Source organism: Crocodylus siamensis, chromosome 7, assembly GCF_052110815.1.
Source record: "Crocodylus siamensis isolate JL-2025a chromosome 7, ASM5211081v1, whole genome shotgun sequence".
NCBI lineage: Eukaryota > Metazoa > Chordata > Crocodylia > Crocodylidae > Crocodylus > Crocodylus siamensis.
Genome location: NC_143401.1, coordinates 95791234 through 95818982, shown reverse-complemented (window position 1 = coordinate 95818982; position 27749 = coordinate 95791234). Strand labels below are relative to the sequence as shown.

Sequence of the window (27749 nt, the reverse complement as noted above, 5' to 3'; positions counted from 1 at the left end):
AGGATGCAAGTGGTGGCTTCCAGAAAGCAGACTAGAGTATCCCAGGTAGCATCAGCATTTTGTCTCCCCGCCGTGCCTGGGGGAGGACCTCGTTTCAGGGTGTCTGAGAACTCGGGGTTGTTGCACTGGGTTGTTTTTTTTTGGCGGGGGGGGGGAGGGAGGGTTGGGGTTTGTTTTATTTTTTTTTTAATTGCCTCTTTCCAGGGCCAGAGAGCTACAATGAGATCCCTAACTTCATAAGGTAGTAGATAAGCAGGCATGTTACGAGGACAGCCAAAATAAAGCAAGCCGCACCATGAATCATGGTCCATGATATTGAAGATCTGTCCCTGGCAGCTCTGAAGTGCTTGGAGAGGAGAAGCCTGAAGTTAAGAGGCACTCTGATCTCTCAGCACAAAACCCAGAGCTTTATGCACACTCTGTTGTCTTCTTTCCTTGCCCTTAGTCCTCTTTGTCCTTGTACAGGGCACCATTGCTTTGCTCTGCCCTGTGGGCTCTCACTTGAAGGGGAGATGTACAATTCCACTGGTTTACAGGACATACTGGTCCAGGAATGAGTGTTAACTAATCTGGTTCAAGTGTTTCATCTGTCTGCTCCTGCCCTACAGTAAGCAAAGGTAAATCTCTGTAATTTATCCCTGAAGGAAAGAGCTAAGTTGGATTCATCTGCATGGTGGGAAGCCCTCTTCCCTTCCTTTTAAATTAGCGTCACAGTATGCATGTCCATGCCACAAATATAGGAGTGTGACAGCCCTATGCAGAGATGACTGCACTGGCTAGGCCATTTTGAGCAGACTGGAAGACGGGCGTATACCCAAGGACATGTTGTTCTTGTTCCCTCCAATAGCAAGATGTCCCAAGCTTCGTTACAAAGACGCATGCAAGCGAGATAAGAAGGCATTTGGAACTGATCCAAAACAATGGGAAACCTTGGCAAGTGATTAGGAATGAGCGGCATCATCTCCACCATCCACGACAGAAATTGGCTCCTACAGCTTGAAGAGAAGAGAGTCCATAGGACACAAGCAGCTTGCGAACCACTCAACCACAACACATACACTTGCAACCACTGCCACAGATCATGCAAATCTCAGTCGCATGAGACACTGCAAACCACCTATGTCGTAGGCTGCGATATCCACCATCTCTTGCAGATGGAAGGGTGCCAACTCAAATACAGGAAAAGACACGGGAGATGTCTCCCCACCTCAGCTGTGATCAATCTTGTGATCAGTCTAGGCCTTGATTTCAGTGCTTCTGGGATGAGCCGGCTGGAAGACAAGGATCATGGCTGTAGTAAAGGACTTGAACCACAACCATGAAGCTCTTACAAGGCACTTGAGAGTTGGAGATCTTTGCAAAATAACAGAGGACCTGCGATACCACCGCCTCATGCCATCTGATCTCACCCCTTCAGCTCATTTACAACCTTACCTAAAGCACGCACTAAATGCCTGCTCCGTAACAGCTGCACTGTCGGGTGCATGTGTAGACGTGCCCACTGAGTAGTAAAATGGAGCTGTAAATCATTACAGACGCATCCTGCTCTGTCATGTTCTCTCCGAAAAGCTCCAGCTACTTAGCAGGGTTGTTGCTGAGAGATCAGGATGACGTCAAATGTGCAGTCAGAAGTGCTGACAACGCCAGTCAAGTGTTTGCAGTGACAAATAAAGCAGGGGCAGGTTATATCCTTGCTATTGTTTGCGTGGGCCATGAGGCAAGTCATGAGGAAGGTAACCAAGGCATTTCATAGATAAATGGGAGAACACATGGATGATCTCAGTGTTGTTGAAGATGCAGCCCTGCTTGCTTCAGCCCATCATACAACAGAAGAGAACAACTAGCTCTGAAAAGGCACAGCAAAATGAGCTGGCTTGTACATGAGTAAGGGGAAGGCAAAAAAAAAAAATATATAAAATATGGCTTTTAATGTTCCAAAAGCAACTGGCAGAGTAGATGGGGAAGGATTAAAAGACACAAATCCATTTTCCCTATCCAACAAGCTGGAGGTGTAACAGTGACACCATACTAGATGACAGATAGCAAGCAAAGAGCAAAAGCTGCAAGCCACTCTCAAATGGCAAATGATTTGGAAAAGAAGCACGACAAGATGCACTGACACAGCAGTGTGAATTTTGAATATTGTCATCGTGTCTTCCCTCCTGTGGAGAAGACTCATGGAAATCCACAACAGTATGTGAGAGGATCGATTTATTCCACAGTAAACACCTCCTCGGAGTTCAGTGGAAAGAGTTTATTACAACATCAACCATTTTAAACAGACCAAACCAATGCAGCCTCGAGCACAGCAAGATGACGGTGGTGAATGCATTTAGGTTGTGTTTTCAGATAATCACTGTGATGACTTGCACTTCAGGTAATAACCTCATAATTAATCTTCCAGTGGACACCTCCTTAGAAAGAGAATAAGAGGGTGACCTAAAAAAAAAAAATGATATGAAACAAAAGGAAGAAAAGCTCAGTCTATCAACATGCCTCTCCAAAAACCTGCACCGATCAGCAGGGGATCATAGTAAATGGTGGGATCTGGTGGATGTTGAATGCACATGAAAATGCAGAATGATCAAGAAGAGCAGAGCGTGTGTTTGTAGCGTGCTCTGTCGTTGCGTGTCTGCAGTTCAACAGATCATACTGTCCAGAGTCCAGTCAGTAACGCACCAAGCCTCCTGTTTAAATGCGTGGGAGTGGGCTGCATTCGGCAGTGTCTGGGAATAGACCTCCCCGTGCAGTAAAGCTGCCTTGGAAGCAGAACTAAAGGTGTACTATAAACAGTGTACGTGATCTAGTTAATGCATGAGTACTGTTAATTTAATGGCTGGCTGCTTTCAGAGGCTGCTTGTGCTATTATAGGGATTACCCACATGTCTTCAGCCCAAGCAATCAGTAGCTTTCATTTTCCAGGATCTCCTTTATCTAAGTAAAAGGATTTTTTTTTTCCAATTCAGCTATACATGGCACTTAATATTCTGCCTGTGTTTATGATGGTGCCCACAATGTGCTGGCTGTTTTCAGTCCTTATCCTGAAGAGCTCATAGTCCAAGGGCAGACAGACAGAGGTTAGGCCACAGGGAACCAAGGAAGGAGTTTTGTACCGCTCATGGAGATTCACTGTTAGTCATTTACCAGAAGTGGATCTTTAAGAGGGATGTAAATACCAGGAGCTTTGAAGAAAAAAAAAAGAAGAAATAGGGAATTTCCATGCAACCTAATTGGATTTGGTGGAATGACCTTTCCAGAAGTGGATGTTTCAGATGGTAATAAATAAAAATGGGATAAAGGCCTATTACCAGACTTCTGCATAGTGAATTAAATCCTGGGGAGACTCTGAGCCTTATGGGCACACCTCTTTGTTTATCAGAGGCAAAATAAAAGGGAAGCTTGAAAATTGTGTACAACACAGCTATAGCAAAATCTAAGGGGACCACTGTGTCTTCAGGCTAACCTGCCTAACACTCATCACCTACTTATTTTTGTATCAAAGTTGGAATTTCTCTTTTTAAAAGATGTCTTGCTACATTTCCATTTTTTTAACCTAAACAATAGATCATTTCCTCAGTGAGGACTACAGAAGAAAAAGACTTGGGGGTCATCATTGACCACAAGATGAACATGAGCCTCCAATGCGATGCTGCGGCTAGTAAAGCGACCAAAATGCTGGCGTGCATCCATAGATGCTTCTCGAGCAAATCCCGGGACGTCATTCTCCCCTTGTACTTGGCCTTGGTGAGGCCGCAGCTGGAGTACCGCGTCCGGTTTTGGGCTCCACAATTCAAAAAGGATGTGGAGAAGCTTGAGAGAGTCCAGAGGAGAGCCACGCGCATGATCAGAGGTCAGGAAAACAGATCTTACGATGACAGGCTGAGAGCCATGGGACTCTTTAGCTTGGAAAAGCGCAGGCTCAGGGGTGATCTGATGGCCACCTACAAGTTTATCAGGGGTGACCACCAGGATCTGGGGGAACGTCTGTTCACCAGAGCGCCCCAAGGGATGACGAGGTTGAACGGTCACAAACTCCTGCAAGACCGCTTCAGGCTGGACATAAGGAAGAATTTCTTTACTGTCCGAGCCCCCAAGGTCTGGAGCAGTCTGCCAGCGGAGGTGGTTCAAGCACCTACATTGAACACCTTCAAGAGCAAATTGGATGCTTATCTTGCTGGGATCCTATGACCCCAGCTGACTTCCTGCCCTTTGGGCAGGGGGCTGGACTCGATGATCTCCCGAGGTCCCTTCCAGCCCTAATGTCTATGAAATCTATGACCATGTATGCTGCCCTACCTACCTGCCAGGCTTCTCTACACCTGCCAGGTGTCGGAGAACAGCAGGCGTTTTAATGACCTGGGCAATGGGCAGCAACACTCTTTTCACAATGGGAAATTTCTTCTATCTGTTCTATGCACCAGACATCAAAAAAGGCACGAAAGGCTCTTGCACAAACTTTGCAGGAGGAGGAAAAAGAAAGTTGACTCTTAAAACAGGCCATGCATCAATGACTTCATCCAAAAATATGAAGGATTTTGATATTTAGAAACATGTAAATGGGAGCTGTAAATGAAGCTCTTGTGCAGTGTATGACTCGAGATGTAGCTTGATACATTTCTGAAAGGGATCATGTGGTGTGGCTGCCTGCAGTAGCAGGGGATTGAAGGGGTTTATCTAGAAGGTCTCTTCCAGTCTTACGGTGTGAACACACACGCAAGTTGCTCCGTGAGACGGGATGTGCATTTGTTTCTTGCCTTGCAGCAGATGTAGCTTCCCCTTGCTGGAAACGGGCTAAATGATCTCCCAGGTAATGCAGGCAATGTGCACGCACACGGGGAGTTACCGTGGAGTAGCTGACGTGCTGTGCGTTCACATCCTAATTTGCCTCACGAGTGACTCGTGTGTTCATCCCCCGACATTGTGCAATTAAGACCCATAGCCTAGTCTGCCCTGACTCGCCGCATCCCCCTTGATGTCTTAAGCCCCCCATGATGTGATATGTGTAGGAAAGAGGAAAAACACTGGGCAGAAAGAAAAGGAAGTGAAGAACCAAATTTTCTGTTTTCCAGCATATCCCCCCGCAAGAAGCTGTTCGTGGAGTACCTGTATGAGTAAAGGGAGGCAGTTGTCTTGGTGTATTCACAACTGACATCCCCTGACCGACTGAGTTTGTCGATCCGGACAAAGGCCTGGAAATGGCCAGGAAAATGAGGGTCGGAGCACACGGGTGCCATGCTCCCACCTGCTAGTCAGAAAGCTCCGCTCTGCTTCAGCTGCTGCTTTCCATGGCATCCGCTTTCAGGTCTCCATGTAGTGAGTGATGCTAAGCCTGTCAGATGATTGTGTGTGTGTGTGTTAGAGCTATAGATTGATGGATGGATAATGGGAAAAAAAAATGGCAGAGGTAGTTTCAGCTTATCGATAATGCGTGCATTGTGACAGACCTTCATGGGTGACCCACCTCCTTTGTGCTGCATAAATTCTGGGGGAAGCTTTTAGTTGGCCTAAACCCAATGCAGCTGCTCCGGCCTTGGCATTTTGGTACTGAGATGCATCCCCTCCTTCCTCGAGCGGACTGGAGCTCTGCTCAAACTCCTCCTGGGGCAGGGGCTGGTATAAAATAACCCAGAGAGCCCGGCACCCATAATGGACACTCGGATGCTTTCCCTTCTGTACTGAGCAGGTCTTGGACTCGGTGGAGAAATTTCTTGTCTCTGCTTGTGTCCCTTGTGTCTGTGTTGGGTGAGAAGTTTGCCTCTCGTTAAATCAAATGGGAAAGAACTGGGAATGGATTCCCTGCTCCTGAAATGACCTGGGGGCTGAGTTCGTAGTGCACGTGGTTACATCCCAGCACCTGTAGTATCAGACCTCTGTCTGGGTGTTTTTGGGGTGGCATGTAGCAAATCTGTCGTACTAGATTGTAGGTGATCTATCTGAGGCTGGTTGCATGAGAGATGATAGACCATATACAGCTAACTATATGGTTACCCCAATGCTGAAGCTGGGAGCTACAGTTGTGGCGTATGTGGCTTTAATTCAGCTAATGTGGGCAGTGAAGACGCAGTGGCACGGACTTCGGCGCAGGTTAGCCAGCGGCATAAGAGCCTGGGATCTCTGGCCGGCTTGTCCGCTTTCATTTCAGCCAGCCAGACTTCGGCCAGCTCAGGTCTGTCTACACGGACATGATTGAGTTGGACTTGTCTTAAGTTACAGGGTTTCACATATTTCTCCTTTTTTTGGTGTTCCTTGGCCTGGAAGTCTCGCTGCTCCAGTGGAAAATATATGCACACCAGCTGGCATGCCAAGAGGGCGTCCTGCCTTTTCAGAGGCAATTTAGCTTTGTTCGCAAAGAGGAAGGAGGTTAGGAGATCCTGCTTCCCTCTCAGTCATGGGCTTGCTGGTGGTCTCTCCTCCCTTTTATGAGGATGGATCCGTGCACCAGCCTCGAGCGGTCTGTGGGAATAGTGCAGACACGTAACTTTTTTGCTCTTGCAAAGCAGGGACATCTTTTACTTCTGTTTTTGCAGATGGTGAAGGCGAGGCTTAAAGAAACGCCCCAGACCATGTAAAACCTCTGTGCCAACACTAGGATTAAAACCCAAGTGTCTTGAGTCGGTGTCCTAGCACCTTGACAGGATGGCACGCCCTGAACAGAGTACTTCAAAGATATCAATCGCCATGGGAAAAGCTGGGCCCCATCACTAAAAACGAGCTCACCTGATCTCTTCCTGGGGTCGATTTGCTATTTATTGAAAGGGACAAATAGCAAATTATTCATCCCTACGTGTTTAGATGCGATGACGAGCATCCATCTAATCAAGGATAATAAAGGAATTGCTGCGCGCGTGCAAGATGCGCACCCGCCAGGTGTACTGAACGTGCACACGCCCCGAGCCCCCGTGCCAGAACCCACGCAGGCCAGGCCGGGCGCGCGTGGCTCACCCTGTGCGGCGTGTGCGCCCGTACGCCCTCCACCCCGAGCCCCCCGCCTACACGTATGTGTGCACACTCCTCCTCACACTCGCATTCACACTCCTCCGGGGGGCGCGGCCCTCGGTGCAGGCCGCGCCGGGGTCAGTCCTGCGCGGCCTTCGGTTCCCCTGCGTGTGGGCGCACCGACACGCGTGTGTACACACCTGCGCAGGTGCGCAGAAGCACACAGGCGTGCCCCCGCCGCACCTGGCTCCCCCCCGGCCCACGTGACGCCGGCGGTCCCTCGCCCCTGTGTTACCAGACAGCGGTCTCCATGGCAACGCGGCATCCGCGGGTGGGGGGAGGCCGCGGCCGCGGCGCGGCGATGCTGCGGCCGGCGGGAGGCGCGGCTGCCGCGGGCGGGGGCGGCCGGGGCCGGGGCCGGGGCCGGGGCCGGCCCCTGGGGTGAGCCGGGCTCCGGCACAGCGCCGCGGCCATGGGGAACAGCCTGTCCGGCCTGCCCGCGCTGCCCCGCGCCCACCACGCGCGCCCCAAAGGTAGGCGGGGGCTGCGGGGTGGGCGCGGGTGCGGGAAGCAGGGGCGTGAGGGGCGCGGCCGCCGGCCCCCAGCCTCCTGCGCCCTCGGGTGACAGACCCCGTCGGGTCTCCCTCGCCGCCGGGCGAGAGGGACCCGGCTGGCCCAGCTGTCGTGGCCTGTTCCAGAGGACGCGAGGGGGTATCGGGGGCTCCCCGTTTAGGGACCGGGATTTTCCTTCCTCTCGCTGCCTTCGTCCCGCTCGAGTCCCGCGCCAAGTCTAGCGAGGGGGCTGTAAGGACCGGGGTTTTGCGCGTCTCCGCTGGAAGAGGGGAGCGGGGCGTCGTCCGGCCCGGTGGGAAGGCGCTGCTCTCCCACGGGCGCAGGTGGCCGACTAGGCACCCGCGCGCCGGTGAGCACCGCGCGCTCTCGCCCCCGAGGCGGCGACCGACGCCAAGGATGTCAGGCTTGCTCCGAAAGAGCGAGCGAAGAAGGGCCCCGTTATCTTAACGCTTCACGTCGTTAAGACTTCTTGGCTCTTCCCCTCGGGGGACGCGCGATGGAGCCTCTGAAAAATGGAGACCGCTCCCTGGGTGCTGAGCGTCGAGCTCCTCGTTTGGAAGGCACGGCGGGCGTACAGAGGGTTAACGATGAGGTTGGCGTTCACGGTTGCCCAGCAGGAGGATTTTACCGATATTTTCACGTTCCCCCACCTGCGCAGGATGGCTCGGAGCAGTTCTTGCATGAACGGAGGGCTGTGATAGCAAGGCTTTTGGAGTGGCTCTGCGAGATGTCCAAGATTGGCGTGTACGAGTCGTGTCATGGACTGGGTCCGTCAGCGGCTCGGTGCAGACAAATGCCGTGTCTAACGTTAGACTTGCGAGAGGGGGCTGCTGAACCCTAAACAATGACCCGTCCTCCTCTCTCAAGGCAAACACGAAGGCACGGGTGATGCTGCCATAGTGGGGATGCAGTTGTAAACTGCCAGGAAGGATTTATCTTTACCAATAATGCTGTCAGCTGGAAATCTTTCTCAAGCAACCTTAAGCAGATAAGAATTTGTAAGCTGGAGCCAGAGGGAAGCTGCTTTCTCATCCAGTAGCATTAGTTTAAGGACGAATTCCAAGATGCTGTATATAAATCACCTGCTTTGTTTCCTTCGTGGCATGCTTCTTTCTCTCTCGATAGTCTGTATTTTCTTTCTTTTAATTGAATTTCCTTCCAAGGCAAGGCAACAGGAGGAGTTGTTTGCACATTGTACTAGAACAGACCAGTGAAGTCGTTTCAATTTGAATAAAGAGTTAATAACCAGCTATTGCCTTTGTTATAAAAACCAAGGAACTGCCAGGGACAATATGTGCTTTTTCTGTCTTTTTATTTATTTATTTTTTAAACAGGACTGCCTCAGGTCCTACATTTATATGCAGAATAAACAAGTCTGATCAGATCTGACAGGTTCCTGTAAAATGGTTTGGAGGCACAGCAGCGAAAGTATGAATGTCACACTGCTGTGTTACATATCTGCCATTTAGCAGTTTGGGAAGTGTTTTTAATTGAAGGTCTGGTTCTTCTCCACCCGCCTAAAGGTCGGAGTCTGCGAGGAAACCAGGAGGAGCCACCAACCACAAACCAGTGCCCTCATGCTGTAGATGACCTCCTTCAAACTTGGTGGCAGGGATCATTTTTCTTCACTTCTGCAAAAGCAGAGGCTGCTATCTGACTGTATGAAGCTTTTTTAGTGGTGGTTTGGGGGTGCTGGACTCATAGGTGGAGCTGTAAAAGTGCCGATGTGCTGTGTAAAAGTCACGTCTCCATACTCCGTGTGTTTTGTCCCTGCGTCTGTTCAGTCAGGTCTACCAGCTACTAGCCCTACAAAACCAGCACAGGCGGTCAGCTAGATTTGCTCCCTTCCCGCAGGTCATCCTTTGCTAAGTTTCCATTTGCTTTGCTCTAAGCAAGCCTACTGAAGACTACGAGGTGCTTCAAGTGTCAATGAGGGCACAGAGTGAAGACAGTGGAGACTGACCCGGTATCACTGAACTTTGCTTCCGTCAAGGATGCACAAGAAGGGAAGAACTCACCTTGCTTCTTAGATCCCCAGCGCAGTTCACAGGCCAGGTGGTGTGGATAATCGCGTCCTGCAAACTGAGTGCATTTGATGCAGAGTCTTTGTGCAGTGATCACCTGGATCCTTACTCTGGATCCTCATTCTGGATACAACTGGATCCTCACTCCAACTAGGTCCTCGCGCTGCATCGTCATTCTGGATCCTCACCGACATATTTACAGTTGCTTTTCAGAGAGCCACCCTTCAACATCCCCCCTGGTTCTCTTCTGTTTAAATGGGAAATTCATTCTTCAATGAACATTTCTCTGCAGGAGTTTCTACTTTGCAATGATGGGCTTCGAGATTATACATCACGCCATGGATATTAATCATTATTGTTATTATCAATATTTATATAAGATTAAGGCCTCCCAGGGAGAAGGGGCAGAGGAAACTGAAGATGAGATGGAGAGTGATAGCGGGGAGAGACATGGGAGAGAAGGAGTTGGATAAAGAAGATACATAGGGGTGCTGGTTTTCTCTGATTTAAAAAAATCCCCAATTTTCAGTTTAAAAAAAGGCCCAAATCCACATTTTTTCGTGATTAAAATGAAACACTGCTATATATCTCTCTCTATATATTTATATATTTATATTCTATTTATATATAGATATATAAATATATCTATGTTACTAGTGTTTCATTTAAATCACAAAAAAATGTGGATTAGGGTTGCTATTTTTTAACCGAAAATTGGGGATTTTTTAAAATCAGGATCTCAGAAACTGGTGGACAGCCAGGATCTGCAACAGTGACCTTGTTTAGATGGGAAGAGTGAGGGAAGAAGAAGAAGAAATCAGATTAATGCTTAGACGTTTCAGCCAGTTGACCATCAATGGCAGTGGAAAGCATTGGAGGTGGAGGCCACCCAGGACCAGACCAGGGTTTGAAGGGCCTCCCTGGATTTGCAGGGGTGGCTGTGACGGGGACCATTGCCCTATGTGCAGGCAGTGGTGGGAAAGCACACTCCTCACGTGTAACCAAGGCAGGACTACACCGTCACTGCATTTCCATTGTGCGAGGAAAGGAGTGTGCTCAGTTCGCTGTCCAGTGAGTGTGACAGCCAGATGAATTACAGGACCCCGTTACCAGCTGAGTCTTTCTTGCTCTCATACAGTTCGTGCAAACTGCTAAACAAGTTGTGCCTGGCCATCTGGAATCGAATTGAGCGGAGAAACTCAATCCCATGGATCCTCCAGATGAGAAAGACCTACGAGGCTGTGCAGGTCATTCCTCTGCCTTCTGTACATTTGCTGGGATTCGAGCAGGCCAGCTGCTGGCTTGAATGCAGCAACTGAAGGGACTTCCACTATTACTCCCAGGCATTTATTCTTCAAGCCGATTCATTTAACTTCTGGATGTTTTCCCACATCCTCTTATTTTAAGCCCTGATTTTAAGATCTAGGTCTTACTCCTAGTTTTAACCTTTGGTGACTCTCCCAACTTGCTATTTAAAACCTTCAGATAGTTTTCATGTTCCATCCTTACCTGTCGCTTGGCCACGCTAGACCAATATAACTTTCCCTCCTCTTATTTTCAGTACACATGCCGTATTTGTTACAAGTACTAATTAGTAGGGCGGTGCGAGATTTCACCCGCTGTTTCGTTCCGAAGCTGTTTTGACGTGTTTTGAGCTCAAAATCAAAACAGACTAAAAGGCTTTGAAACAGCTTCAAAATGAAACGAGGGCACTCAAAATGTTTAAAAAGTTTGGAAACATTTTGAGTTTTGAAGCTGAGCTTCAACACTGGTCCCAGCTGGTGGCAGCAGCCTCCTGTCCTCCGGTGCTTAGATCCGGGGGCCGCACCGCCGGGAGGAGTCCAGCACAGCCCCGCAGCCCTCCTGGGGGTGTGGGCCCCCAGATCCGTGCGCTGGATGAGAGGAGCTGCCGCTGCTGGCAAGTGTCATGAGTTTTGCTTTGAAGAGTTTGAGGTGCAGTTTCCCAGAAACCTTGACACCTGTCTCCTTGAAATATAGCAGGATTCATGCCCGCTAGCATCCCTGCCATTTTCATTCGAATCAGGCAAGAAATGCCGGTTTTAGGCATTTTCATGCTTCCCCATTACAGCCTACGGGCGAAACGTCGAAACAGAACAACGGTTTTGATTAAATGAAACGGAACAGTGCTTCAAAACGATGAAACAAAACACAGTCCCTTGGAAACGCCAGAATGGACATCAGAACGAAACGGTGCTGTTTCACACAGCCCTACTAATTAGTCCCAGGGATGGCTGGTTCACTGTCATTCAAGCCATTTTTGTGAGTGCCCCATGGGACCAAGAGTCAAGAGGCCTAGGTACTATTGCCAGCTCTGCCCTTGTCTCCAGGTGTGACCATGACCAGTTACTTTTTACCACTCCATGCCTCAGTGTCCTCATCTATAAAATGGGAATAATAATGCTTAGTTCCTCCTAGTGGGGAGATCTGGCATCTGCAAAACTCTTTAAAACTCAAACTCTTTCCGTGTCTCTTCCCTCCGTCCATTCCCTCGGCCTCCCATTCCTTGTTTTGAACACCTCTTCTGAGGAGGTGAGAGGACCCTCATGAAGGAGGGCTACCAGTTGTTGCTCTGATAAGATCGTGCTGTAGGTATATGAACCTCCAGTAAGAGTGCCTGAATTATCTTAATGGGTGGACCCAACTGTCCAGCCAGCCCAGGGTCCTTTTTGCAGTGGTAGCTAATCACAAGGGGTTGTTATTACTGTTACGTACCCTTTGAATTGCAACCTAGTGCTAGACAAAGCTGCAAAGAGTTATGGACTGGAAATAAGCACTGAGAAAAGCAAAGTGATGACAACCTCCAAGATTGCTGCCAGCAGCGTTGATGTGAAGATTGGCAGTGAAAAAGTAGAAAGAGTAACACATTTGAAGTACCTGGGAGTCACCAGCACAGAAGACTTAACATCTGAAATGGAAGTCAGGGCCAGAATAGCCGCTGCCACCAGCCAACTAGCAAAGCTAAAGAAAATCTGGACAAGCAGCAATATTGCACTGAAGGTAAAGTGACATCGGCTGCACGCAGTGGTCAGCTCTACGATGCTTTATGGCTGTGAAGCCGGGATGCTTAATAAGAAGTTTTGGAGAACAGAATTGAAGCTTTGAAATGTGCTGCTTTAGGAGAAGCAATCAGGACTCATGGTAGAGGTGATATCTTTTATTAAACCAACTAGATTTTTGCAAAGAAAAAAATGTCTTTACAACCTGGATACCTGCTTTAGGAGACTACTGCATGTTGTACAGTGAGCACTGGACCAACGGGTCTATCAAGCAGCAAATCAGTCAAGACATTGGAATCTGCGAACCGCTGTTGGAGGTGGCGCGACGAAGGAAGCTGCGATGGTTTGGACAGGTCACGAGAAGCCCAGACTCCCTTGCCAGTGCCATAATGCAGGGCTCACTGGGGGGAAAGATAAAAAAGAGGTAACCCAAGAAGAGCTTTAAAGCCTGGATGGGGCTTCAAGTGACAGTATGCACAAAGCTAGCCAGGCAGGGCAGGGTGGATGAGGGTTGTTACCCCAGTGGTCGCAGCAGCCTTGGCACCGACTCAACTTGACTTTGGATTGCAGAAGCAGCCAGAAGCCCCAGTCAGGATGAGGGACCCCTGCACTAGGGTCTGCACACATGTGACATGAGGCAGTCCCTGCCCCAAACAGCGTAGAGACTGGTTCTTTAGACCAGCAGTCCTTTCTGGTTGTGGGTAACTCCAGTGGGATTCAATAGAGCTATTTAAGGATTCACAAGATTATATTGCGTTACATCTTCAAAGCACTGTATGAAGCATTAATTGACCCTCACAGCCTCTCTTTAAGGCAGGTGTTGTTCTCCTCGCCCCATTTTATATCTGGGGAAATCAAAATGGAGAAATGCATGAAGGTCTCCCAGCTGGTGATTGTTTTATCTTAACCTTTGTAACTGCAGATGCTGGCCTAAACCATCTCAATATATATATCCCATTGCCATGTATGTGTGTCATAAACTCTTCCAGGCAGGTATTTTTATGGGTCTCTGAAAGAAAAGGGTAAAGATAGCAATCTGGCTGATATGGGCGTTGCAATAATTGTGTGCTATTGACAGAAATGAGAACCCTGCTGTCAGCTCCACTTCCTTTGTTCACCCTGCTGTCAGCTCCACTTCCTTTGTTCACCCTGCTGTCAGCTCCACTTCCTTTGTTCACTGGATAAAACTGAATGGGAAGAAAAGGACATGGGTGGCTCGTGAAAATTAGGATTAGGGTTGGAGGGGAGAGGGAGTGGGAAGGGATCAGATATGCACTGCTTGCTGTGAAGGCATGATATAAGCAATGCCATCTAGGAACTCGGAAGAAGCCCAGGCTGGTACATCCCTTATGGCCTTGGCCAGAAGGATGTGATTGTGGGGAAGAGGGGCCTTCTGACCTACCTCTTGCCATACCTGGGATGGCATAGGGGAGGACTGAAAATCAGTAGGTATCACGTGGCCTCAGGGTGGGTCTCTCCTGAGTGACATTGCGTTGTCTTCCCACCACGTCCAGTAGATCTAAGGTGGACCCATCACAAGGATGAAGGTGACTCACGTAGCCCTTCTGTTGAGGTTGCTCCACTGGGTCCCTTCTGCTTCCTTGTGCTTGATTTCTGTCTCTACACCTGGATTTTCTCCCTCCCATCGTCTTGCTGGGGTAGCAGGTATTCTTTACACTTCATTAGGTTGATATGACTTTCCCCCAGGCACTAGGTTTCTCCCAAGCAACTGAATTTTGATTTACAGCCCTGAAACTACCTTTCCTGATCCAGATTTCTAATTACACTGCTTTATCGACCTTGCCTTTTTGTTCCCTTTTTGCAAGTCTGGGAGCCTGCTAGGGAAGCAGGTACAGTTGAACTTGACAATGGCTTTTCAAAGTCACATGCTGGCCTGCCAGCAGGAGGCTGTGAAGGCTATATCCAAAAGTCACTTTGATTGCAAACGGCAAAGGGTCCCGTTGTCCTACCCCTACACCCACATGGGACCAGGGCAGGAAACTCCAGGAGGAATTCATGTTCTTGGTGAAGCTCGTGAGCATATTGCACTATTTGTAGGGGTCTGGACTAGAGCTCTGACCCCTCGGCTTCCAAAACGCTGGCCGCTATTGCTTGGGGCCTTCTTTAGCTGGTACCTATAGCAAGACCTGTAGTGTGTCAGTGGGGTTGTCGGGTCCAGAAACCCTCTCGCTCTGCGCAGTATTACAGGCAGGTCCAAGGCAGTTTTCAAGGGATTGTACTTTCCAGTAGGAAGGGCTTGAGAGAGAGTTGAAGGGGGTGGAGTTGCGGTCTCCCAGCACTGGATCTCTTGCATATAGGTAAGGAAGGGTGGCCTCAGTCCTGCAGTGGCAAAGGTATGTGCAAGATGGCTTTGCCCCTCTCCTCGTGGGGGCACCTTGGTCAGGTCAGAAGTGATGTGTAGGAACTAGCAGGAATTGCTTCAAAGGCAGAGCCTACAGGAGCTAATTTTACATGGACGCTCTAGGGTGGAGGGATGCATGTTCAAGTATGTATGTGCAAATGCTGCATGGAGAGACCCTTGCTCCAATCTGTGCCTCCTATTGCTGGCTCTGCCCCATTCCCAGATGCATGAGAGGGTGCAGTAAAAAGCTGTACGTACAGGAGTGATTCATCTTTGTTATCTGCCTCTTATCACCTGGTCGGGATCAGCGATACTGCAGGTAATCTGGTTTCTAGACAGTGGCACTTCCTGAGATCACCCAGCTGAGCTCTGTTATGTGTGTGGCACACCGTGCAGTCATCTCACCTTGTACAGGAAATGATCCTCTCCTTAGTGACCCTCTTGCACAGATCACCAGGTTCCTGGCACATTTTAATGATCCTTTCTCAGAAACATGGGGAACTGGGAGGGGGGAGAATAGCTCAAGGTTGCACTTCTGTTGCCTTTTTCTGCCCCTCACTGTGGATCCATCAGAACAGGATCTCTCTTCTCCATAAAAGTGGAGGGGAGAGAATGGCCCGTTCCTTAGGACCTAAGTCCAGGTCCTTGTTCTGAGTCCAGATTTATTCGCTCAGGGACTACAGCTGGAGGTAATGCTCCATGAATCCTGCAGCCTTTGTTGCAGAGCTTGCATAGTCAGGTGAGCTCCAAGATCGCCCCTTCAAACCTCTCCAAGCCCAGGGGAACAGAAACCGAGGTGTGCAGACGTCCTGGTGATGGGCAGAGCGAGGGAACCTGCCCTGAACCATGTATCGGGGCCCCAGAGTCCTGACAGCTAAGGGAATATCACCTTGGAGCTGGAGGATGTGGGCTCTGTTCTTGTCACTGTCTATCCATACCGTAGTCAGGCCGTACTGCACATAGCTGCTCGTAGGATTGTTGCCACCTTTTGCTTCCTGCCTTTGAAACCTTATGCCATCTCTGCGTCTGGGGAAGATCTGATATGTAGTGGCCTGGCAGATATCAAATCTGGCAGCTGCCACTCTTATCTGCTGCTGTTCCCATAATCAGCTGAAACAGTCACTGCAGCACTGCCAGCTTGTTGCCCAGAGCAGGTGTATGGCACCTGTTTCACTTCTTGGTCACTCAGATACCCTAAAATGTAAGGACAGGCTATGCTGGAGTCCATGTCCTTTTATTTCTGAACCAGCCTCCAGAGAGAGGCCCAGAGCAACACGTGTCCCTTCACACTGCCTGCCTTTGCAGGCACGGTTGCTCTAGGATCAGCTCTCCCCAGCATTGTCGAGGTGCTCAGCTCGGTTCTGTGAACTGCAGCCTGCTGCAACATCCACTGGGATCTTGTCAACGCGTACTGAAAGTTAGGACAAACCTGTGCTGCTGGCTCTGCTGCGACTGCAGCTCGGGCAGACACACCTGAGTTGCCTTTAAACCATGTCACTATAGTTCGTCAGCTAGCAGTTCCCAGCCTGCTAGCCTGAAGTGAACCCGGGTGAGTCTGAGAGACGGTCACGGCAGTCTCAGCAGGGTGGACACAGCCTTGGGTGTCCCAGAAACCTTTAGAGATCAAATACAGCCATGCAGCTGGGGTAGGAGCAGCAATCAGCCTGCCTCGTTCTCTCGATGCAGTCCTGCTGCACTGAATTAACTTCCACAGCCTTGAGGCAGAGCCGTTATTAAGAAGTCTCATCTTTTGGCTGTTCCTAGGTGTCCCTAGCCAACAAAGCTATGCATGCTAGCCCACAGATATATGCCGTCAGTTAGTTTGCCTTTCAATTGCTGAATTAAAATAGGACAGCGTGCCCAGTGTAGCGGGGAGAAGGATGCTGTCTAAGTGCACGCAGCCCTGTTTCCTGCACTTAAGCTTTAACTTGTTGCTGAAGTGCAGGGAACAGTTCTGTCTTTTTAGGACAGCATTACAAAGCCAGACTTCAGCAGCGTTGCATGTAAAAAGTAGCTCAGTGGTTCTTAACCTTGTTAGACTCACGGCACCCCTCACTAGACACAAGGCACCTTCCAGAAAATGTTTAGCTTTCACTCTTTTGGCTATAGACAAAAAATAGAGCAATTCTGCTACTGCAAAGAACTCAGGAAGGGCAGAGAGTTTTGGGCACTGTTTGAAAGCTCAGACTTTTATCTTGTGAATCACGTGCAGGTGTTTGCACACCTAACACTGCTAATGTGCATCATCTTAAAAGGATCTCTTGACACCCCGCAGTGCTGTGTTACCCCAGTTGAGAGTCACTGTAGCAGGCGTTAGTGGTGCCAGGTTGCTTTCAGTGGGAAGATACCGTAAGGTTTCTCAATCAAATGAATGATTAGTACAGGAAACAAATAGGATTTGGAAAATTATGAATAACTTTTAAGCAATAAGGTTACTGGTATGCCTTGTAGTGACTATCCCCTTTGTTGCCATTGCACGCTGAAACAGAAGTTTTCAGTGGAGCATGCCCATGTCGCAGGTTTAGCACACGCACAAAGCTCATTCCTCAGTGATCTCCTTGCAGAGGTGATTTTGTATTCTTTATCAAGGGCTGTAGTATGGTGTGCGTGGAGGAGAAAGATGTGGGTTCTTCCAACATGGAGAAGAATGGGAGCTTCATTTCTTTTCCAGGTGCTTTCAGAAAACTAGCAGCAAATGAAGCAGCCTGGGGGTTTGCACAGCTAGCAGCAGTCTGCCCTCCCGTGAACAACTTAATCATCCTCAGCTGCTCATGAATCAGAAACCTGTAGCCTGTCACCATAATGCTGCAGAAACCCAGGTCTCATAGCAGCCCCTCGCAGTCCTGTATGCATCGGCCGCTACTACTTTGAGTAATAGCTACCTCTTTTCCAGTATTAGGTTAATAACCTTTCCCCTGACTGCAGTCTTGATTGGCTTTGGCTGTCGGAGGGTGACAGGTTCCCTACTGTGAAAACATCCTGAACAACCTCAGCAAAAGCAATGGATAGTCCTCGGTCACACATTTACTTTTCCCATTGGATGTTGCTGACTAGAGCTGTGCGATTAGCTGATTTTGAGTTGTGTGGCTAAACTGAAAACCATCAAAATAGATTTTTTGTTTTAAATGGACCTGAACTGGTACTTTCCCACCTTTTTTGGCACATTTGAAAAAATAGTTTTGCCTTGAGCAGACCCTGGGTATAACTTGAGATTTGCATACTGCTCCGTGTCGTCAAAGAGGGCTGCAGGCCTGCGCAGTGTCTGGTGGGGGAAGTGCTGTTGGAAGAGGATGGTCTAGGGCAGGCGTGTAACCTGGCTTGCTGATCGGGGCTAGGTGCAGAGTGGGATGGTGTGGCTGGGGGGTGCTCCTCAGGCTGCATCTGGATCCGTTTCCTGAGGTGGCCCCTGCACGTGCCCTGCTCTTGAATTTCTAGCCTCTCTCGCAGCCCTGCAGGCCAGATGACGTGGCTCTGTGGGTCAGATCTGACATCTTGATCTAGTGGTTTAAGGTACAGCGTGGACCTAGCCTTGATTTCTGGCTTTGTTGAAGACTGGCTGTGTGAATATTAGTAGATCGCTTCACCTCTCTGTGCCACCATTTTGCTGGCTGTAAAATGGGGGTCATGGTTTCTCTATGTCCCAAAGGGGCTGGGAGGCAAAATTCACTGACGTATATGCAGAGAGGTCATTTGCCATGTTGGTCTGAAGACAGGTTTTTAAAGTATCTGAAAAAAAGAAACGAGTAGCTCCGATTCTTCTCTAGTGTGGAAGTCCATCTCAAACATGCGCCCGTGCTCTGCCTTCTGCCTAAGGCATGTGCAGTTCAGCTCTGGAGGTACAAATGATTGTTGTCATCAGTGCATATGCCTGTTATCACTGAGTTTTTGTAAAACCACTGCTGCCTTCATCTGACTGCAGGCTACTGTATTTGCTGTTGGCCAAGTGAATGCTTTGTATGGAAACACCTGAATTTTCCAAAGTACTTATTAGCACACACAGGGCCAGATTTGCAGAGGCGCTGGCTGGGTATTTATGCACCAAATTAGCCAATCAGGTTTTTCAATAGGAGCCAACCATTTCAGGGCCCTGAGCCACTCTGAAAATCCAGACCCAGGTGACGCCGGTAGCTGCTCACAGCTCAATATCTGACTTTTATTTAAGAGCCTAAATGGGAATTTCTTCTTGTTTGAAAAATGTGGCCCCAGGGGTGGGCTGTGCATTTTGGAAAACCTGCCCCACGGCACCTTTCATCCAAGGATCTTCGAGCACTCTGCAAAGATAGCTGTAGTCATCTCCTTTTTGTAGATGGCAAAACTGCAGGATAGAGAAGTTAAGTGACTCACCCGAGATCACACAGCAGATCTGCACTAGAGAACGGGACCCAGATTTCTGCAGTCCTGATCTCTTGATATAGCACATGACTCTTCTCCCTAGAAATGGCCTAAAAATAATACATATTGTCCTTTGGATATTCTGCCCTTAGCCTTCATTAAAGCTAGATTTCACATTCAGACAGAGTCTGATGAAACATAATCATATTATGCTCAATCCATTCTAATTGACATTGTCAACATACGATTTAGAAATCCCATTGGTCATCTTTTATTCTCTGTTAGGCATCAGCTCTGCTTGATTTCTCTTTAATTGCTACTTGAATGGAGACGTGCCTCTGCTTTCTGCTCCACTGGTCATCAGCACCATCTCAAGTAAAGATTAGCATAAGAGTGTTAACGTGCTAGTAGACAGGGTTTTGCCTGTTAAACCCAGTTTACATAGACCCAGAGCTTATTCATTATCCAGAGTCCAACTTTTATTCCTCAGAAAATCAGTTCAGATTTCCAGCTTAAGCCATATGTGTTTAATTTATTATTCAATTTAATTAATCCAGGTTTGTTATTTAAGCACCTGGTGCTATTATATATAGTGTCTCTGATATTTTTTCCAGGCAAGATGCTTGTTTTTTTTAACTAAAAACAAAAGAATATTTTAGATGAAAAGGAGAAAAGGTTTGGTGAGGGACGGCAATGATTACAGCAGTGTCTTTGGAGCGGGAATGGATAGCTTCCGTCTCACCTTTGCCACTGACTGAGTTGTGCTACCTTGGGGCAACACAAAGAAAAATCATAGCTCGCTAATCTATTAGGTTGTTGGAGTAGGTCAGTGAAATAGTGAAGAAAGGGGAAGCAGTTGAGAGAAACTACCTGATCTTTTAAAAATATGTGACAGAAAGCATCGTGGGTGGTTATTATAGCCACTGGGTAATCCTGAGCTGATAACTAAGGGGTCGTTAGGAACAATTATGAAACATATTATGTCACTGTTACATAGATCAGTGGTTTGCCTTCTCCTGGGATACTGTGCAGCTCACGTGGTCTAAAGTGGATAGGGTAGATCTAGATGGGATTCAGAGATAGATGATAAACCATGTTGTGTAAAAATTCATAGATCAGAAGGGACGCAATGGATCATCGTGTCCAACCCCCTGCCCCAGGCAGGAAAGAGGACCGAGATCAGATGACCGCAGCCAGGTGACTGTCAAGCCCCCTCTTGAAGACCTCCAGGTTAGGTGACGGCACCACCTCTCTTGGAAGCCCGTTCCAGTCTCTGGCCACCCTTACTGCAAAAAATGCACCCATTATTCCTAGTTACTCCCTGGGGCGCTCTGGTAAACAGCGCATCCCCAATTCCCTGCTGTCCTCCCCTGATAAACTGATAGGCGGCTACAAAGTCACCCCTCAGCTGTCTTTTGTAAAGGCTGAAGAGCTCCAGATCCCTCAACCTCCCCTCGTAGGGTCTTTCCTGGAGACCACTAACCATGCGAGTGGCCTCCTCTGAGCCCTCTCCAGACCCTCCGTGTCCCTCCTGAAGTGCGGCGCCCAGAACTGGACACAGTACTCCAGCTGCGGCCTGACCAGTGCTGCATAGAGGGGGAGCAGCACTTCCCTCGATCTGTTGGTCATGCGTCTGCTAATGCACGACATGTTGCGATTGGCCTTGTTGATGGCCTCAGTACACCGCCGGCTCATGTTCATCTTGGAGTCAGCTGTGACTCCAAGATCTCTGTCAGCCTCTGAGCTGCTGAGGAGGGCATCCATCCCCCAACCTGTAGGCGTGCTGGGGATTCCTCCTCCCCAGGCGGAGCACCTTGCATTTGTCCTTGTTGAATTGCATCCTATTTCATTCCACTCATTGATCCAACCTGCCCAGGTCAGCCTGTATCTACTCCCTGCCCTCTGGTGTATTCACTTTGCCCCATAACTTGGTATCATCTGTGAACTTGGAGAGGGTACTCACCACACCCTCGTCCAAATTGCTGATGAAGATATTAAATAACACCGATCCAAGGACCGACCCCTGCGGGACCCCACTGCCCACCTCCTTCCAGGCTGGGAACAATCTGTCCACCACCACTTTCTGGTGCGGTCCCTGAGCCAGTTGCCACCCCCGTGTCTGTGTAGGCGTCCACTCCACAGCCCGTTAGCTCCCCTATGAGACTAAGATGCAAAACTGTGTCGAAGACCTTCCTAAAATCCAGGTAGATGACATCAGCCTCCGCTCCTGTGTCAAGGCAGTGCGTGACCTGGTCATAAAAGGCTCTAAGGTTTGTCAGGCAGGAGCTGCCTGCAATAAACCCGTGCTGTTTCCTTTCAGCATTGTTTCCCCTGCTGGGCCTTCACAAATATGCTCTTCGATGATTTTTTCTTGTATTTTCCCAGGGATAGAGGTAAGACTGACTGTTACCTAAAGTTACCTGGCTCATCCCTTCTTAAAAATGGGCGCCACGTTGGCACTTTTCCAGTCCTCAGGGACCTGGCCGGAGCACCATGAGAGCTCAAACAGCCGTGCCAGCGGCTCTGCTACAACACTGGCCAACTCCTTCAGTGTGGAATGTAAAACTCCATATCTTAAATGAGACTGGAATAGCAGAACTGCCCATTTAAGAGCGGCGATGAATGAGACTGGAAGTAACACAAGTGCACAAACTAATCAACAAGGCAGAGAAGATTAATTGGTCTCTCCTACTTACCTACCCTCGTATTGCAAGACAAGGGGAGAAAGCTGAGTCTTAGGATCATCTAGTTGATAAAATTGGAAGGCAGATCACTGAAAATAGAGAAGACATGCTTTGACTGCACAATGGGAAGTTTTCCTGTGAAACTCCCTGCCAGAAGAAATCAGGGCCAAGAACACAATAGGCTTACAACATGAATTGGATGGTTATAGGCAAACAAGGTCCTTTGGGTGAATCTGATATCTTTTATCAGACCAACCTAAACAGTTGGAAAAATTTTTTTAGCAAGCTTTCGGGTTTAAAAACCCTTGACAAGCATGTGACACAGGATTTAACAAAAAAAATCCCCAAAGTTTGAAAAGGACGTAAGCCCTCGTGCTGCAGGACACAGAACAACTTCTAATGGGCAGGGAGTACCTTGTATGGCCAGGGGACTCCATAATAGCTCATTCCTCTGAAATGCTGGCTACGGGTGACTGCCGGACACAGGCTGCTGGGATAGACAGGCCCTAGGTCAGATACGGGATGGCAGCTCCCCATCTTCTGTGCCACATTTAATGTATTTGCTTCCCAACAGCTTGCAGGGGTGACATTTAATTATACAAACACAGAAGATTTCTCATGTTTAAAACTCTGACCAGCTTCTGCTCAGCCTTTCTGACCCCAAAAGCCCTGTTTTTGGCAGAGCTGGACTGCCAGTAAGGAGAGATGAGGACCCTCCTCTCCCCGCCGTGCCCAGTTCCTTTAGTTCTGCTCTGTGCTGCATTAGCTGTGGCAGGACATTTTTACTTGCTGGACAGGCAGTGCCCAACATACAGTGAGCTGGTGCTTTGAGTTCCTCTTCTTCTGGGCACTTACAGCACTTAGTGGCAGTCTCAAGAGACAGGCTAAGGATCCAGCAGGCACTGAGATTAACCAGCTCAGGGCAACACTCGTGGTTTTTGCAGGGAGCAGTGGAGACCGTGCAAGGAAGCCGCAGCTCTCCTTGCTCTTTCCCTAGCAGCATCTAGCTTACGGCTGAGCGGAGGCCTGCAGTTGTCAGCCCAATACCTTCCCCCAGCTCAGAAACCATCAGGAAAGAATTGAAAAGCAGCGGGTGGCAAGAGGGTTTGCAAGTCAGCTCCAAATTTGGCCATGTAGAGGCCAGGTCCATTATTAATAAACATGTAAAAAAAATTGTGCTCTGCAAATGGTGCCGTGACGCAGGGAAGTGGCATGCAGAATTAAAATTTCATATGGTGGCCTTACAGTAAAGGTTTCATGATACATCGCCAGCCAGGCTGCTAAAAATACCCTCGTTATCTAATCTTCCAACTCCGAATATGACAGAAGGTTGCAAGTAGGAAAACAGTTTGGTGTTGCTTTTAGCTGTTTTCCCGCTGCTTCCCTGGCCTGCGCTCTGGCTTCGTGGTGATGCCCGGTGTCATTCAAACGGGGACAGCATTATTCAAAAGTACAGCGTGTCACTGGGAGGAGGAAAGGTTCAGACAAAGTGCCAAAGATTTATGACATGGTTTAGATAAGGCCACGGAGGACCCGAGATGAGAAACTTAATGCTCATTTTCAGTCTAACTGCATTTTCCAGGGCGTAGCGAGAACTTTGCTCCCCCGTGCCAGATGGAGAGCAAGGGTTTCTGTTAATTAAATATTTCAAATCCTTTGCTGCAGATAGAGCTGATTTTCCCAAGAAATTAGTGGGATGCGTGATGTATTCTGGGCCACGTGTGCACAGGTTTGGGACCTGATCCAAAACCCAGTTCAGATCAGCAGAAGCACTTCCCAGGACAACATAGGAAATAGGACTTGAGGGACTCTTGGGTTATCACATCCAGTCCTCAGCTGTCAGGCTGCTTGTCCCTGCTGTTTCTCCAGTATATTTACCGAGAGCAATTGTGTTCCCTCTTGGTCTTTGTCTGATTAAGCTGAAGAAGCCCATCTCTTTTAGGCAGTAGGGTCATGATGGGCAGGATAAGCGGGGCACGAGCCCTGCGCACTACTATTGGGGGTGCTGGGATGGAGCTAAGGGGTCTCACCCTCCTGTCCTCCCTCCACCCTTGCAGCCTGCACCTCCCCTGCCAGCTCCGGCTCCAGCAGCGGGGAGGGTAGAGCAGTGGTGCCCCAGGGTGCTGCTGTAAGAGGAGATGTCACCTCCGGTTTTTTCCTCGCTGTGTAGTTGGCCGCTCAATGCAAGTGTCCATGGTAAAAAAAAGAGATGAAATCTCCCCCTACTGCCCTCATGGGACACCAGGAGCTACTGCCTCCTCGGACACAAAACTGGGCAGTTCCACCTCTGCTTTTAATCTCTTTTTGTCAGAGCAGATTTTCTCTTCCCCTGATCATGCTAGAAGCCCTTCTTTGTACCTGCTCCAGCCTGCACTTCTCTCCTGCTCATGGGTGATCAGGACTGCGCACGGCATCCCAGGTGAGGCTCACGGTGTCACGTACGATGGCATTCATACTGCCGGGCCTCCAGCAGCGAGGCTTCTCCCGACACGCTGCAGGATCGCGTTGGCTTTTTGCACGGCTGCATCACACTGTTGGCTCCAGCTGGCCTGTGACTGCAGACTCAGGTCTGTCTTTTCCTCTGTTATTTCCAGCTGACCAGCCCTCCTGTGACAGCAGAAATTCTTGCTGTTAATCCTTATTTTATCTAATTTCTATTACATGAGTCCTCAGGCTCCCCCATTTCTTCCTGCTTGATATGCTGCTGCTCCTCCAGATCAGCCTCTCTCCAGCCTGATCATTCCCCTTTCATCTTCTTTTCACTGTTTTCTTATTCCCCTATAACAGTGCTTGTGCTAATCCCCACTGTTTCCAGCCCTTCACCCAGTTCCTTTTGGAGCCCTTCCCTGCTTGCTTCGTCTTTTGCTTGGGGTGCCAATTCCAGTGGTTGGATCAGGGCAAAGTTGAATTATCAATTTTAATAAATAGTTTCCTTAATTTCTCAAAGTGTGCACATTTGCAAGCAACCTTAGCAGCAGACCTGCTCTTTTCATTTTCCATTACATTTAATTTTAGGCCTCTAAACCATTCTAGTCTAGACAGGTTCTTATACAGCGCTCATCACGATAATATCTGAGCCCTTCCACGAGTGTAGTTAGCAACATGACTAACACACGTCACCTGCTGTGACAGATGTTCGTCTGTCCATCCTCATTGCCTGCACTAGGTATTGTCAGAGACAACTTATCCTTGCATTGCTGCCCTTGATTAGAAGCTAATCAAGGGCACAGGCTCCCTTTGGCTTAGGTGCAAGTTAGACATATGCAGTGGTTAGAGGATGTTAACACGTGGGGTCCTTTAATCTAATATCATTGTATTAATCGAGGCATTTTTATTTCACTGCATGTACACACATTTCTGTTTCACTGCAGGCACATGCTTATTCCTTCTTCCAGCCAGACGGCAGACATCTAGTAAAATGAAAGGACCGGTTTCTGGAAAATCTGGAGTTGGATTTGTCTGTTTTCCATACAGCCAGAGCTCTGTGATGTGTAACTAGGAGAACTGCACTGTGGCTCCAGAGCAGTGCTTCTTAACTGGGTGTTCGAGATCCATCCAAGGGTGCCGTGGGATGTCACACAATGTCAGGTTTGCAAACTTGATTTGTGAGAGAGCCCCAGAGATTTCAAATAGAAATCCATAGCTGAGGTTTTTCAGCGATGGAAAAACTGCTTTATTATTTTTCTGCAGTCAAAAAAAGAGTGCAAGCTAAGAGGTGGTCTTTTCCAAGGGGTGCCCCACGTCTACCCAGGGGTCCCTTGGGTGTCAGAGGTTGAGAAGCTCGGCTCTGGAAGCTTATTCTCTCTGGTGGTTTCTTTATGTTGATTTAGACGTGGGAATAGGTCACTCTCATACAAAGCACTAAATAGACATTTGCTTTTAATGATTAATTTTTCACTTCCCACCAGCATTAGCTGGGTTCAGGAAAGCAACCCAACCTATATGTAGAAAAGCTTTCATTTTCATTACTAAGCATAGAGTCACCCAGATCTCTGCCAGTGAAAGCATTTTCTCCTCCACTTTTCTTTGCTTTATTTTTCTGTCCTTTGATGCAAGGAGTGTTTTACTCAGCTGCTTTTCCATGCCTGAGTGTAATGGGGTTATTCAGGCTGCCCCCACAAGGTGCGTGGGGGGTTAATTAGCCTTCTTGGAAGGGAGGAAAGCTGCTTATCACACCCCAAAGAGATGTAGAGGCTGGAGTCCCGCAGAGTGGGTGCTGACAGCTGGGCCTTGTTGAAGCAGGATTTCTCCGGGTTGCATTGGCTCTCAGGGAGGGGACAGGCTGTTTCTGAACTTGCAGTTTCCTCCTTTCAGAGTTCAGCACCAAGCAGTGCAGTGGGCACAGGACCCTGAGCTTGCCCACGTCTGGGCTGGAGAGACGGGGCCGTTGCGTCACGAACCCCCCGGGAGAGGGTACTGCAGGGCTGCGCGTTGGTGTCCGATCTCCCCACCCCTGGTGCAGCTGCCCCATGGGGGCTTTGGTTGTGCTGATTGTCAGTGGCAGGAGCAAAATGCAGGTGAACAGTACTGGCACCGCACAGGACCGCATGCCAAAACCCAGCCTGGGGAGGGGTGGTCTCTACGTGTATGTACTACTGGCCCCTGCTGTTGCCTCCACGGCCTCTTCTCCCAGCCCCCTCGACCTGCTCCGGTTGCTTCCTCTCCCTGCAGAGTCTCTGATGATCTAGTGTGCCTTACGTTCCTCTTCCCAAGCCCGGCGCCTCCAGGCTCCCTGACACAGGGCTCGGTTTTACAGCGGGACTGAAAACCTGCTGCCAGCGGGGGAGAATGGGAGCGAAGGCGTGGGAATGATTCAAGCAGCGGTGCAGGTGGATGGAAGGGATGAGCTCTCCGCAGCCTTTGTGGGGAGGCAGGGTGACATCAGCAGCCCCATCTCTGCAAGGCCCATTTCTTTCTTTTCTTTGATCTCGTTTCCCTTGGGAAAAGAAGGGGGTGGCTGATGACTAAAGCTCACACCTACTCTCTTCTGCCTGCTTGGCTGATGAGATAGACGCACCATGGTAACTTGTCTGACACCACTTCCGCAGCGCCTGCTCCCTTCCCTGCAGATGCCTGGGGGAGTTAGCACGGGGATCCAGCTCCTGGGGAAGTTCGCCTCCTGCAGAGACAACTAGAAAGCGACTTCCCTCCTTCCTGTTAGCACTCAGCACCTGAGGATCACAAAGCACTTCATAAATCTTTGGTAGTTAATTAAGTCTTGCTGTGCCCTGGAGGGGGAGATGTGCTGAGCAGGAACTTTGCAGAGCTGTGGTCCCCTAGGACCCTTGTGATTTTTCCCTGCGCAGCATGCCTTGGTAAACAATTGTTTCGTCACAGGGGCTGGGGGAGGACTGGGATCCTCCTGCTCCAGAAGCAGCATCTTTATTTTGCATTTAAAGCCTAGATGAAACACAAGTGAGGAGATCTCACTGTGCCCAGCAGAGGGCAATCACACCCCCCCCCCTTTAAAAATGCACGATTGGGCATAACAACGCTGTTTGTTACGTGTCTATCTATCAGTTCACTAGCAGCTGAGGATGGAAAGAAAGGGAGTTCCATTATCACCTCATTTTAAATTTGGGGGAGAGACTGAGATGCTGTGAGGTTAAGCGGCTTTCCCAAGGTCGTGCAGTGAGTCGGTGTCAGAGCTGAGCGTGTACAGCTTCTTTCTCCTGGCCGTCCCATCGTTTACACCTGGCTGATTCAGTGTGAAGAACCAGGCCCCGAGTCCAGTCCTGCATGCCGGTGGCCTCCTGCAGCCACTAGTCCACATTCCCTCCTCTCTGAGGTCCCCGTTCAGCAAAGCGGTTAAGCGAGCACT

At 49.1% G+C, this 27749-nt stretch overlaps 1 protein-coding gene across 2 annotated transcripts in view; it reads left to right on the top strand.

Moving 5' to 3' along the window:
- The first annotated feature begins 7342 nt into the window (after positions 1–7342).
- NEURL1 (neuralized E3 ubiquitin protein ligase 1) overlaps positions 7343–27749 on the top strand; it is a 210314-nt gene continuing 189907 nt past the window's right edge. For both annotated transcript variants that reach the window (XM_090057619.1, XM_090057621.1), the window contains exon 1: positions 7343–7469. In XM_090057619.1, coding sequence (XP_089913745.1) covers positions 7409–7469 — 61 coding nt within the window. In that variant the 5' untranslated portion in view covers positions 7343–7408. The remainder of the gene's footprint in view (positions 7470–27749) is intronic.